At 34.1% G+C, this 14,926-nt stretch overlaps 1 protein-coding gene across 1 annotated transcript in view; it reads right to left on the bottom strand.

The window, feature by feature from the left end:
• Nucleotides 1-1,397: 1,397 nt before the first annotated feature.
• The window catches only part of LOC139707647 (zinc finger protein 420-like), a 38,584-nt gene continuing 25,055 nt past the window's right edge, over nucleotides 1,398-14,926 (bottom strand). Inside the window, 2 exon segments of the mRNA XM_071619072.1 lie at nucleotides 1,398-3,484; nucleotides 3,487-6,530. Of these exon segments, the coding sequence (XP_071475173.1) occupies nucleotides 3,449-3,484; nucleotides 3,487-6,530 (3,080 nt within the window). The 3' untranslated portion in view covers nucleotides 1,398-3,448.

Here is a 14,926-nt window from a genome sequence, read left to right as displayed (position 1 = left end):
AAGGTCAGAAACATATACTCTTGACTGGGGTTCCCATACTCTTTCATGAAGATGTAAAATTCTCAGATATTTTCCCTCAGTGTTAGGTACTGAGGGAAATATATTTGGATTCTATTGAGTAATACAGTAATAACTGTATGTTTTAGTCAGCTGTTTAGTGCTGCAACCAAAAGACCTGATAAGAAAATTTTCAGAGGAGGAAGTTTATTTGGTGCTCATGGTTTCAGAGGCCTCAGTCCATAGACAGCTTGTTCTATTACTCTATGCACAAGGTATGCCAGAAGATCATAATAAAAAGATGTAGTACAAGAAATTGCTTCAGGACATAATCACAAGGAAGAGGGGGAGAGAGAGCTTTCCTTAGAACAGACAAAATATAAATTCCAAAATCATGCCCTCGTTGTCCCACCTTCTCTAGCCACATCCTAAATGCCTATAATTACTACCCAGCTAATCCCTATTAGAAGATTAATGCACTGATTATATTAAGAATCTCATATCCCAATCATTTCACATATAAACTTTCTTGCATTTTGTCATGCATGAGTTTTTGGGGAACACCTCACATCTAAATCATAACACTGTTTTTGTCAAGGTATTCTTTCTGCCTCATTATACACAGTGAGTTTCTGTGTGTCACAACATACATGCTTCTATGTGGATTTTTAATTGTAATTATCTACTCTGACTTTTCTATTTTCCTAAGGAGATTTATATTATGATAATCAACCAGTTCCTGGCTGATTGAATGTATCTTACCCAGAATTACTCTCATTTTCCAAAAAGTACACAAAATTACCTGGTTGAATTTATGTGCTGCTTGGCAGCTCTTCATGAAGAACATTTTTTTTCCCATCAGTATATTCAAGAAACACAGTCTGGCAGATAATCATCATGCAATAAATCTATTTTAAATTGTGCATTGGCATAGATTTAGAGGATTCATCTTGGGTTACCATGGGTCTTGAAAGAATTATGAAGATTTATATGGAGATATCCATGAGAGCTTATTAGGTCTGTGTAGTACAACTTAGCCCTGAGGTAAGAACCAAGATGCACAATTTAACAAAAGAGGTGAAAGATCTTTACAATGAAACTACACAACTAAAGAAAGAAATTGAAGAAGAACTTCAAAGATGGGAAGACTTCCCATGCTTTTACATAGGCAGAATTGGCATTGTCAAAATGGCCATACTACTAAAAACATTATAACATAATTAATGAATTTCCTATTGAAATCTTAATGGCATTCTTCATAGAAACAGCAACTATAAAATTCATTTGGAGCCTGGGGATGTGGCTTAATGGTAGAGTGCTTGACTAGCACATGTGAGGCCCTCTGTTCAATCCTCAGTACCACATTAAAAATAAATGAATAAAATAAAGCTATAAAAAAGTTACCTCATTAATTTTTTTATTTGGAAAAATAAGAGACCTAGAATAGCCAAAACAATCTTTAGCAAGAAAAGTGAAGCAAGGGCTGGAGATGTGGCTGAAGTGGTGCTTACCTGGCATGCGTGAGGCACTGGGTTCTATCCTCAGCACCACATAAAAAATAAAATAAAGATATTGTGACCACTTAAAAAATTTAAAAAAGAAAAGTGAAGCAGAAGGCATCACAAAACCAGTTTTGTTGATTGATTGTATATCCTCTTCTGAGAAGTGTCTGTTCAGGTCCTTGGCCAACTTATTGATGGTTTTGGTGCTTAGCTTCTAGAATTCTTTATTATATCCTAGAGATTAGTGCTCTATCTGATATGTGAGGGGTAAAAAATTGTTCCCAGAATGTAGGCTCTCTGTTCACCTCAGATTGTTTCTTTTGCTGAGAAAAACCTTTTTAGTTTGAATCCATCCTATTTATTGATTCTTGGTTTTCATTCTTGTGCTATAGGAGTCTCATTAAGGAAGTTGGGGCCTAATCCCACGTGATGAAGATTAGAATCTACTTTTTATTCTATTAGATGCAGTCTCTGGTTTAATTCTTAGGTCCTTGATCCATTTGGAGTTAAGTTCTGTGCATAGTGAGAGACAGGGGTTCAGTTTCATTTTGTTGCATATAGATTTCCAGTTTTCCCAGCACCATTTGTTAAAGATGCTATCTTTTCTACAGTGCATTTTTTGGCACTTTGTCTAATATAAGATAATTGTAATTTTGTGAGTTAGTCTCTGTGTCCTCTATTGTGTACCATTGCTCTACAGGCCTGTTTTGGTGCCAGTGCTATGCTATTTGTTACTATTGCTCGGTAGTATAATTTAAGGTCTGGTATAGCAATACCACCTGCTTCACTCTTCTTGCTTAGGATTGCTTTAGCTATTTGGGTCTCTTATTTTTCCAGATGAATTTCAGGATTGCATTTTCTATTTCTATGAGGAATGCCATTGGGATTTTGATCGGAATTGTATTGAACCTGTATAGTGCTTTTGGTAGAATGGTCATTTTGATAATATTAATTCTGCCTATCCATGAGCAAGGTAGATCTTTCCATCTAAGGTCTTCTTCTATTTCTCTCTTTAGGGTTCTGTAGTTTCCATTGTATAGATCTTTCACCTCTTTTGTTGATTCCCAAGTATCTTATTTTATTTGAGGCTATTGTCAATGGGATAGTTTTCCTCATGTCCTTCTCAGAGGATTTGTTTCTGATAAACAGGAATGCCTTTGATTTATGGGTGTTGATTTTATATCCTGCTATTTTTCTGAATTCATTTACTAGTTCTAGAAGTTTTCTGGTGGAGTTCTTTGGGTCTTCAAGGTATAAAATCATATCATCAGCAAATAGTGCTAGTTTAAGTTCTTCTTGTCCTTTAGTTATTCCTTTAATTTCTTTCGTCTAATTGCTCCGGTCAGTGTTTCAAGAACTATGTTGAATAGAAGTGGTAAGAGAGGGCATCCCTTACTTGTTCCAGATTTTAGAGGGAATGCCTTCAATTTTTCTCCATTTAGAATGATGTTGGCCTGAGGCTTAGCGTAGATAGCCTTTACAAATGTTTGAACCTAAAGGGGTGTTGTATTTTGTCAAATGTTTTTTTCCTGCATCTATAGAGATGATAATATGATTCTTATCTTTAAATCTATTGATGTGATGAATTACATTTATTGATTCCCATATGTTGAATTAACCTTGCATCCCTGGAATGAATCCCACTTGATCATAGTGCACGATCTTTTTGATATGTTTTTGTATTCGATTTGACAGAATTTTATTGAGGATTTTTGCATCTATATTCATTAGAGATATTGAAAGACTGATTTTTTGTTAATAGTTCATCCACATTGTTTTCATTCATAGATCTTCTGTCAAGAATAAACTCTCCTATGGTCAGTAAGCAAGAACCTTTCATTTAAAATGTTGCCATTTCAAACAATTTTTAAACGTATTTAGTCTCTCTAGTATGAATTCTCTGGTGTTGAACAAGGCCTGATTTTTGATTAAAAGCTTTGTCACATTCTTTACATATGTAGGGCTTCTCTCCAGTATGAATCCTCCGGTGTTTGATAAAGCTTGAATGATGCTTAAAGGATTTACCACATTCTTTACATTTGTAGGGATTTTGTCCAGTATGAATTCTGTGGTGTTCCACAAGCACTGACCTTTCACTGAAAGATTTGTCACATTCTTTACATTTGTACGGCTTCTCTCCAGTATGAATTCTCTGGTGTCGAACAAGGTTTGATTTCTGATGAAATGTTTTGCCACATTGTTCACATTTGTAGGGCGTCTCTCCAGTATGCATTCTCTGGTGTTTGATAATGCTTGAGTGATGCCTAAAAGATTTGCCACATTCTCTACATTTGTAGGGTTTCTCTCCAGTATGAATTCTCCAATGTTTGATAATGCTTGAATGATGCCTAAAAGCTTTGCCACATTCTTTACATTTGTAGGGCTTCTCTCCAGTGTGGATTCTCTGGTGATTAGTAAATGCTGAAATATGCTTAAAAGCTTTGCCACATTCTTTACATTTGTAGGGCTTCTCTGCAGTATGAATTCTGTGGTGTCTAGTAAGTGCTGATCTTCGGGCAAAAGCCATGCCACATTCTTTACATTTGTAGGGCTTCTCTCCAGTGTGGATTCTCTGGTGATTAGTAAATGCTGAATTTTGCTTAAAAGCTTTGCCACATTCTTTACATTTGTAGGGCTTCTCTCCAGTATGAATTTTCTGGTGTTGGAAAATGCATGATTATTGCCTAAAAGCCTTGCCACAGTCTTTACATTTGTAGGGATTTTCTCCAGTATGAATTCTACGGTGATCATTAAGTAGTGATCTTTGACTAAAAACTTTGGCACATTCTTCACATTTGTATGGTTTCTCGCCATTATGAATTCTCTGGTGTTGGACCAGATTTGATTTCTGACTAAAACATTTGCCACATTGTTCACATTTGTAGGGCTTCTTTCCACTATGACTTCTCAGGTGTTTGATAATGCTGGAATGACGCCTAAAAGCTTTGCCACATTCTTTACATTTGTAGGGATTCTCTCCAGTATGAATTCTATGGTGTTCAACAAGCACTGATCTATAATTAAAACCTTTGCCACATTCTTCACATTTATATGGTTTCTCTCCAGTATGGATTATCTGGTGTTGAACAAGATTATATTTTTGATTAAATGATTTGCCACATTGTTCACATTTGTAGGGCTTCTCCCCAGTATGAATTCTCAGGTGTTTGAAAATGCTTGAATAGTGCCTGAAAGATTTGCCACATTCTTTACATGTGTAGGGCTTCTCGCCAGTATGAACTCTCAGGTGATAAGTAAGTATTGATCTTTGAATAAAACATTTGCCGCATTCTTTACATTTGTAGGGCTTCTCTCCAGTATGAACTTTCTGGTGTTTATTAAGATCTGATTTTCGATTAAAACCTTTGCTACATTCTTTACATTTGTAGGGCTTCTTTTCAGTATGAATTTTCTGGTATTTAGTAAGGTCTGATTTTCGATTAAAAGCATTGTTACATTCTTTACATTTGTAGGGCTTCCCTCCAGTATGTTTTCTGTGATGTTCAGTTAGCAGTAATCTTTCATTAAAAACTTTGTCAATTTCTTTACATTTGTATGGTTTCTCTCCAGTATGAATTTTCTGGTGTTGAATAACAAGAGATCTTCGATTAAAAGCTTTGCCACATACTTCACATTTGTAAGTCTTCTCTCCAGAATGATCCCTTTGGTTTGGAGTAAGGGTTGAATTTTGTTGTAAGGCTTTGGAACTTTCTTTACATTTCTCAGAGCTCTCATTAACATCAATTTTCTGGGATACAACAACTGAGCTTTGATTAAAAGCTTGGCCACATTCTTTACATTTGCAGAGTTTGTCACTGTTATGAAATCTCAAGGATTGAGAAACGGTTGAGAAATTGTTAAACTTGAGACTTGCTTTACAATTACAGGGCTTCTCTTGGGCATGGATGCTATGATGCTTGACAGGGAGTGATTTCTGATTAAAAGTTTTGTCATATTCTTTAAACATGCAGGGTTTATCACTGCTGTAGTATATGTGGTATTTACTAAGGGTTGAGCAATCAGATACTTTGATACAACTTTTAAAGTTTTGGGGTTCTTTCCCAGTACAAATTTTCTTGTATTGAATGAGGACTGCAAGTGGATTAAGAGCTGTTTCATATGTCTCATATTTGTAAGATTTGTCTTGCTTATGAATATTTGGATCGGTAACAAGTTTTAAGCACTGAAGAGAAAAACTACCGTGCTTTTTATCTTTGCAAAACATCTTTGGAAAATGAGTATACAGATGTTTTCTGGCATTGTGACCAATGATAAACTTTCTATGAGGCTCTTCATATTCATAACTTTTATCAGTAATATACATATGCTGGTAATAACCTGGGATAGAGACCTGGCTAAAGATGTTACTTGTTTCAATACATATGTAGAAAGTTTTCCAGAAATCTGTATCTGAATTTTCATTAAACAATAGTGGGTAAGTAGGGACAATCCCACAAGTGTTAAAATTGTATGCTTCAGCACATGAAGGAATTATCTGTTTATTGTCGACTAATGAACACTTTGTAAAGAAACTCTCAAAATAATCACGTTCAGAAGATAGTCCTTTAGTTTTAAATCTCTTGTCTATAGAAATGTTCCAAAGGAAGTTTAACTCAAAGCTACATTTGAAATTGGTCAAGTTAAAAATTGAAGCATGGACTAGATCTCTTCTCAGATTTTCCATATTTTCTTTCAGAGAAAATATATGCTTCCAAAATTGCTGTAGATTTATTCTTAAAGACATACAGAATTCTTGAAAAGTAACAAGCATAAATGGAAGTATTTTCTGAGATATTAATTGTTCTTGATATCTGTTACCAGTAAAATTTTCATTATGAACAGTCACTGATAATTGGTTTTGTCCCTTATAATATGATTTTTGAACTTCATTCTCACTTATAATTTCCCATAATTTTCTTGTTGGTAAATAGTCAAGGTTGCAATTCCCATATCTTCCCTTTATTACTTTTTGTAATAAATATGTTATGCCCCGCTCTGATGAAAATTCTTCAGTATGATGAGAAGTTATGGCTGAAATAAATATAAATAAAATTGGTATTACTTAATAGACTGAGGTGAATATATTTTGCAAATGTACCATATGAAATTATAGCACTGTCGGGACATCAGCAGGAGAACAGTTTAATAAATACAATGCCACCATTACTCTAGAAATACATAAACTAAGTAAAAGTGTACAGACAAAATTACATTGTGAGAACTACCAAAACCATATTAGAGTACATGTTCTTGCTCACATCCCACATGGGTGTTTCTGTTGGAGGGATGGGTGGGCTGAGAAATAAAACATATGAAAGTAAAAACATGATATATACACAAAAGAGAAGAAATGTTTTACAAAGTTGGTGCAATGATGGGTTAAGCCAATCATAAGGGGGTGGCACCCAACAAAGATAGATCCAGGACTTGCTGTATTTATAGCAGTATCAATCAAAGGGAATTCATAGGTATTAAGATTTCAGTGTGGGAGGATTCTTGTCTCTGTACTTTCTTCTTCACACAATAATAGGATATGGGTGAGGGTAGGCAGTTTGTTTCGCTCTTAATGGGTCATGCCCATCACTGATGCTGTTCTGAACTGTAATGGAGCTATGTAGGAAGCCACATAAGCCACACATTCTCAAAACAGCAGGATTTCTGCTGGGATTTCCAGACACAAGACTTTCCTACCTAATGGCTTCAATGTTGTTTTAGTTCCCACACAGCTCACAGGTGATTTTCTGCGTATCCCCCTTACTTATTTTTTAAATGCAAATGATGGGCAGTTATTTAAGGATCCTGGATCCTTGTTCTGAGGGCCCAACAACCTATTATCATGATACAAAAAAAGAACTAGTAGCAAACATATCATTCCAATAATACACGATGCAAAATATGTTGAAACATATTTCAAGGTTTAAAGCAAAAGGAGATTGAATGCAGTCTCACAGGCCATAGCAGAAAACCTATTTGCAATTCTAGCCTACAAAGTCAGGCAGAGGGCCATTTATATAATGTAGAAAATCTCAGGCTGCAATTAAACACCAGAGATCTTTTACCAACTCCACTGGAAGTTAGAACATTACCAATAAAACTGCCAGAAGTCATGGCATCCTTACAGGGATGTCCTTTGCCAATTCTTGGAGACCAATCCAAAAATATAATCACTATTTCTAGAAACTTTATGTTGTACTGGCATGACATTTGCACATTTCATTCATTTAGGAAAGGTACAAAATTCTATTGCAGAACAATTGGAGCAGTAAGGTATTGGTAAATGTTCCATGGAAATGACTGGCTTGTTATGAGAACGTACTATTTTAATAACTGTCCTGACATATAATCTTAAGTCCCATGGGCCAGCATGATTGGCTGGTCTAGGTCCCCCATATACTCTTTCCCTCAAAAGATAGTTTTAAACAGCCAGCATGTTTATCATGGAACCTGCATAGAGGTAACTGTATGTAGCCAATATAATGAAATCCAGTTACATGGATGGGTGTAATGTGAATATCTGTAAAACATCCCGTCATATCAGGATCATTAGTAAATATTGGGATGGATTCTCCAGTCCACACCACCATGTGTACTACAGGTGGATATGGAAAATAGGTCCAATGAGTTTCTACATGGACCCCACATCCCTCGACAGTTCAATAGAGTTATCATGACCACAAACATTGTGGTTGGAGATTTAATATCTCCTTTTTGTTGAACCATCTGCTCAGTCTTTTGGATAAGATTCTTCAGTTGCTTACACACTGGCAGTTTGAGTGTTTGCATGGCAGGGCCATCCATGCTCATCCTTTTCCTCCATATTACCTTACTATTCCTGCTGGGGTGAGGATTGACATCTCTGGTTTAAATTTTAGTCATTTGAATGTTGGCTCTAGGTCCATGTTTGATGGCATGTTTCAGTACCCAAATAGGACAAAATGAACCTTCTGGGAAAACACAAGCATGATCTCCACCCCCTATTATCACTGAATCTGGTCCTTTGCACTATCCTGTTTGTAAATCTTTCCACCAAACTAGGACCAACAGACCTGTTACAGTGGAAGACTTGTCTCAGCAGCACTATGGCCTTCAGAATCACAATTTTAAAAATTTAGAACCAAAAAAATCATGATTAAGGTTATTTAGTGGGGTCTTATCCCCCCTTTTTTGTGTAATTGTAGTTTAATAAATAAGTGAGCCCACTCTACAATGGCTTGATCTTGAGGATTATAAGGAATGCCTGTTTTATAATTAACATGAAATTGGTGACAAAACTTGAAAGAACTAGTTCAAGCTAAAGAATTATCAGTTTTAATCTGTGAATGACAGTGTAATGCTGCAAAAGCCCATAGGCAATGAGAAATAATATGTTGAATAGCCTATTTTTCACAGGCAGAGGCAAAGATAAATTAAGAACAAGTATTCACAATAATATGAACATAATAATTTTTGCCAAAATGAAGCATGTGAGTTACATACATTTGACATAGCTGATTTGGCAATAAACCACGGGGATTATCCCCTGTTGGTGAAGACGGAATATGTATAACACATAATTAATACTGGCAAACAATTTGATAAGCAAGTAGAAGAATTCTGATGATGAAAAATGTGTGAGGCTTCTACAAAATCAAATAAAGATATTTGATGACAAACAGCAATAAGTTTTTCAATATTATCATTAACTGATGCCAAAGGATATGGAAGCTTCTATAGAATATGCTCTGATATGGCCAATGAAATGAAGATTTTTGATGCATTTGAATTGTCATTTGTAAAGTATGGAACAAATGAAATGATGCTTTTGGTGGTATATCTACAACAGTAGCTGTTTCAAAATGTTTAGGAACTCCCACAATATGTACACTATCACTATAAAACACTAACTGGCTCATTAGTAAAATGAAGTAAAGCATATGAGGGTTTGAAGTTCTGCTCACTGTTGAGTAGTTTAAGAAGTTACAAGACCAAACTGAACAACATTATCATGAGAATGATGACTTCCTACTTGACTAGGAAAATAAGCAAAAGCTGTTTTCAAAATATTGGAAGATTGCCAGAGCCAACTATGCTATTGGATAGAAAAGGAGGTTACAATAATAGAAGGCTCTGATCCAACCAAATGTAAGACTCATGTTCTACCTTAATGAGTAATTGAAAATCACAAAACCATGTAATGCAGTCAAGGACTTTGAGGAGAGTGAGATAGCCAGATCTGGCTAAAATCCAATTTTTTCCCCTGTCTTAGTAGGTAATTACCTTCGTTCCCTTCTTGCACACACACTTATCTGAGTATTAGTTTATAAATCATAATTTAATTGTTGCTCCAAATCACAAATGATCCTGCCCAGTCAACAGTTCTAAAGTGATATATACTCCATGCATTCTGTTTATCTCTGCCTGCTCAGAACAAAATTCCATCCAATTAGATTTCCACAACAAATATTCACATCTTGAAAGGAAAGCTTTCACCAGGGTAACCCAATCAGTACAGGACAGGGCCTCAGTACACACTGATTCTACCAAGCTTTGAACAAAAGGTGAGCTTAGGCCATGCATGAAGCAAGTGGATTTTAACCCTTTTAATGTTTTAAAAAGAAAAGAAATATGAATTCTTATATTTTGGTTTGGATTACGTGGATCTAACTGCCCAAAAATAGGGTATAATTTGAATCCCAATAAATTTTCCCCACTGTTTTGGTGGCTCTAAGGCCCTGTTGAAACAAGAAAAATTTTACACCATACCACACCCCACCCCCAGACTTCACTGCCTAATGGCTTCAACAATGTTTTAGTTCTAGCACCGTCCATGGATGGCTTCCCAAAAATGGTAAACAAGATGAGTCCATTACTAAGGAGTGTAATATAATTTCCCTCCCTAGGGAGGGATACTGTGTTACTTGTCAAACATAGTCTTTCCTTCTTTGTAATATAGCACTGTACAATTAGGGAAAAAATCTACCTACTCTCTTCTCTCAGTGAAAAAAGGGAAATGTAAAATAAATGCAAACATATGTGACCTTCTTGGGGACTCTCTAAAAACTGGTTTCTATCTTTCATGACAAGGGTCCTGGAGAAAATAGATATTTAGATGACAATAAAATATATTCAACAGAGGTCTATGGACTCTTTAAAACTATATATGGACAAAATTTTTAATTGGAAAAATACATGTCTTGAGAAGATTCACAAGAAAAAACAAGTTTGAGAGACAATTAAAAACATGGCATAGCCTATATCTGTATTACACAGATGACACCCAACACATGACGATCAAGGTAAATGACTTGCTTTGGATTTTTTAAATTTTTGTTATTTACTGACTTATTTCATTGACAAATTAAACTTTATGTATTACTAGTTATATCATGGTATTTTTGAGTGTATATATATATATATATATATATATATATATATATATCTCCAGTGAATGAAAACCTGTATTATTTCTCATAATAATCATTTTGTGCTTAGAAAACACTTGTTCATTCTATTAGCATTTATCTGGAATACAGCACAATACATTCACTACACTCATGTGGTCCAACAGAACTCTCAACCTTCTTATGCCCCTTAAAATAAAATACTGCAGATGTAGAACAACACTACACCAAACACAGTGCCTGGGAACATCAATTTACTCATCTGAGTTGGTTCCAAACTCAGATGCTCCTGCAACTGAATTTTTTTGATCTGCTTTATTTCACAATAAATGACAAGATTTTTTTTACAACTAATAAGAACAATTCCATATTTTTTCTCATTCAATCATCATTGGGCACATAGGGTGAGTCCATAACTTTACTATTGTAAATGATGCTTGCAATAAACAGTGGAGATATCGCTTGAACATGTTGATTAAATCTCCTGTGGACACATAATTAAGATTTGCATTTCGAGTTCACATAAACGTCTACTTTTAACTTTTATTATATATGGTTCTTGAGATTAAGCCCAAGGATACTGTACCACTAAGTTATGAAACAAGCCCTTTTAAACTTGTTAGTCACTAAATTGTTGTAACTTGTCCCAAACTTGAAACACTTGTATGGCTTCTAAATTAGCTGGGATTGACAGTATGCATCACTCTTGTCTATTTTTTAATAACATTCAAACTATTTACCAAAATGACTATAAAATCCATCATTGGCTGATTTTCAAATGGACAAACCAATTAAAAATAATACACCACACACACACACACATAAATGAAAACAAGGCTTAACCAATGTAACAAACTAAAGCAGCAGGAATTAAACATTAGAAAACTGAGAGTTATGAATTACCTGAAGTATAGAAAATAAAAATTTAAAATAAGTTTAGTGAGCTAAACCAGAATACAGAAAACTGAACAAAAATCAGAGAAAAATTACTGATACAAGCAGAAATTTTATATTTCAAAAATATAAAATTTTATATTTAAAGAATTTTATACTTTAAGATCAAGGGTTAATGTGCACAGCTATAATCCCAGCAAGTTGGGAGACTGAGCCAGGAGCTTCATAAGTTTGAGGTAAGCCCCAAGTTCATGAAATCATGTCAAAAAAAAAAAAGTTTTTTTTTTTTATAAACATGAGGTATAAACCCAAAATCAAAACCTAAGAAGTCCAATTATCTCCAATTGGTGGGGGGGGGGGGGGCATGAAAAGACTCAAAGCAGGTTTTCATCAAAAACTAAAAATTCACAAAGAGCTGGGCAGGGTGGTACATGCCTATGCAAAACCAATGATTTGGTAGATTGATGCAGGAGAATCACAAGTTCAAAGCCAGCCTCAGCAACTGATCAAGAACAACTAAGTGAGAACCTGACTAAACAATTAAAAAAAAAAAAAAAGTTTTGGATATGTTGCTCAGTGGTTAAGTACCCCAGGGTTCAATCTCTAGTACCTCCATAAAATTCAAAAAGAGAAATACTTGAGGTCACACACACAAAAAAAGATGTAAAGCCTAGAAACGTATTTCTATATAATTATTATGCAATTCCTTAGGAAGATTTACAATACAGAATGGATTTCTGAATATATGTTCTTGGTTGGCATTTTTTTTTTCTTTTACCCGTTTGACAATATTTGATCTGTAAATAGCGAAGAAAAATAAACACTTTTAACATATATAAATGCCTCCAAAGAGCATCACCACTAGATCTGTCCTCTAAAACTACTAAAATAATCCATTATAATGAAAAATAAATCTGTACAGCAACACAAATTACTTCGAAATTTTAAAGTTCTCTTGGGGAAAAAACATCACTTTCAAAGACAAAACACTTAATCTGGCAATACAATTTGAAAGACAAAAGCATAAAAATCAATATAAACTTGTTAATGTATATGCAACATTAAAATAACTAAAATTATCAAAATTGTGAAAGTATATATGAACAAAACAAAATTTTATAATAAATCAAATTTAATTTATTACTAGCTCAAAATACAGTGTAAATTTAATGTAATTTTTAAAAATTATTTTTAGTGTTAACAGACCTTTATTTTATTCATTTATTTATATGCAGTGCTGAGAATTGAACCCAGTGCCTCACACATGTGAGGCAAGCACTCTAACATTGAGCCATAACCCCAGCCCCATAATGTAATCTTTATAAAATCTTATGTGAGTTACAAAACAAATAGCCATACAATATGCAAAGGGATATGGGAAAGAAATCAAAGCATGTCAGTCTGAAAATCAATGAACCAAATTAACTGATTAAGAAAAGTAGAATAAACAATTATAAGAAATAAAGAAACTCTGAAAGGAGTAATTCTTCACTTTTAGAAATTTGTTAGATTGTACCTGCAGTATTATAAAACACCAATCAAATCACAAAACTTGACTAATAGAATTTAATCTAAAAAATACTATTGTATGTAGTGTATAAAATGCTTTAAGTGTAAGAACACAAATAAAATGCAAAAGAATATGAGAATATTGCATACAACATTAACCAAAAGAAAAGTGGAATAAGAAAATTACAATATGCAAAACATAGTTTGAAATAACAGTTACATGGGGCAAAACAGATTTTTAATAAAGAAACTGTGACAGGTAGACTAGAAAATTATATGATGATGAAAGTAGCTAGGTGCTCTAGCACACACCTGAAAACCCAGCAGCTAAGGAAGCTGCTTAAGGAAGCTCAAACCAGCCTCACCAACTTAGAAAGGCCCCAAGCAAGTTAGGGAAATCATGTCTCAAAATATAAAAAGGACCAGAGATTTGGAGCAGTGGTTCAGCACCCTTGGCCTCAATCCCCATTACCAAAGTACATTAATTAAACTTAAAAATGAAAACTTTTTTCCCCCTCCATTACTACAAAAACAGTATGAACACTTGTAACTCACATCGTACTTCCCAAATATAGAAAGCAAATATTGAAAAAATTGGATAACAAAAATAGGAAATAACATTGTAGTATGAAATAACATTGTAGTACTAGGAGATACAATGTCTAGCTTCCTGTAAAGTCAAACAAAATGGCAGTCACCAAACAGAAAAAAAAAAAAAAAAAAGAAAGACTCAGAAAAACTATTTTGAACAAATTACATTTACAAAAGTAATGTTCTCAATAGCAAATGAAATATTATACTGGATAGAACAACTCAGGTTATAAAAAGTTAATATATATGAAAATATTAACATTTCCTACATATTATGGAATAAAATTAAAATCAAAAGTGAAAGAAGGACTGGGGTTGTAGCTCAGTGGTAGAGCACCCACCTTGCACCTGTGAGGCACTGGGTTAGATCCTCAGCACGACATAGAAATAAATATTGTGTCCAACTAAAACTAAAAAAATATTTTTAAAAAAGTGAAAGTGATGTTAGAAAATGCATAAATATTTCATAATTAGTTGATTTGGTCTTTTTCATGAATTGAAGGGCAAAATTAAAAGATATTTCTACTCCTCAAAGTTTTCTGGAAGTTCATGCAATATCTATTAAACTCCAAATGTTATTTTTCCCAAAAAGAGAAAAAAGATATTCTACAAATTATTATGAATAACTCAAAAATATTCAAAACACAACCAAATTGGAACAATGTTCTGACTTAAAAAGCTACAATATTCAATAGTTAATACTGGCAATAAGACCACTAGGCATATAGAATTCTAAGTGAGTATGGTAGTAAACCCAAAGTTTATGGCAAATTAAGACACTTGCAATTGTTAAAATATTATTCAAAAGAGACATCATGTCAAAGCAAACAAAATATTCCTTGAAATAAGTAAATAAGAAAATTTAAAATATATAAACTACAGAATATTTTTCAAGTCCAAAAAGGTAGGAAATTTTGTAAGAGCTATAATAAGGAAAACCATAAAGCAGACTTTGATAAAAGAAATAAGTCACTAGAAGCTACTGACGTGGATCTGGGGTTGTGGCTCAGTGATAGAGTGCTCACCAAGCATGCACGAGGCACAGGGTCCAGT

This window comes from Marmota flaviventris, chromosome 1 (genome assembly GCF_047511675.1).
Source record: "Marmota flaviventris isolate mMarFla1 chromosome 1, mMarFla1.hap1, whole genome shotgun sequence".
Lineage (NCBI taxonomy): Eukaryota > Metazoa > Chordata > Mammalia > Rodentia > Sciuridae > Marmota > Marmota flaviventris.
This window is presented reverse-complemented; position numbering and strand designations above follow the sequence as displayed.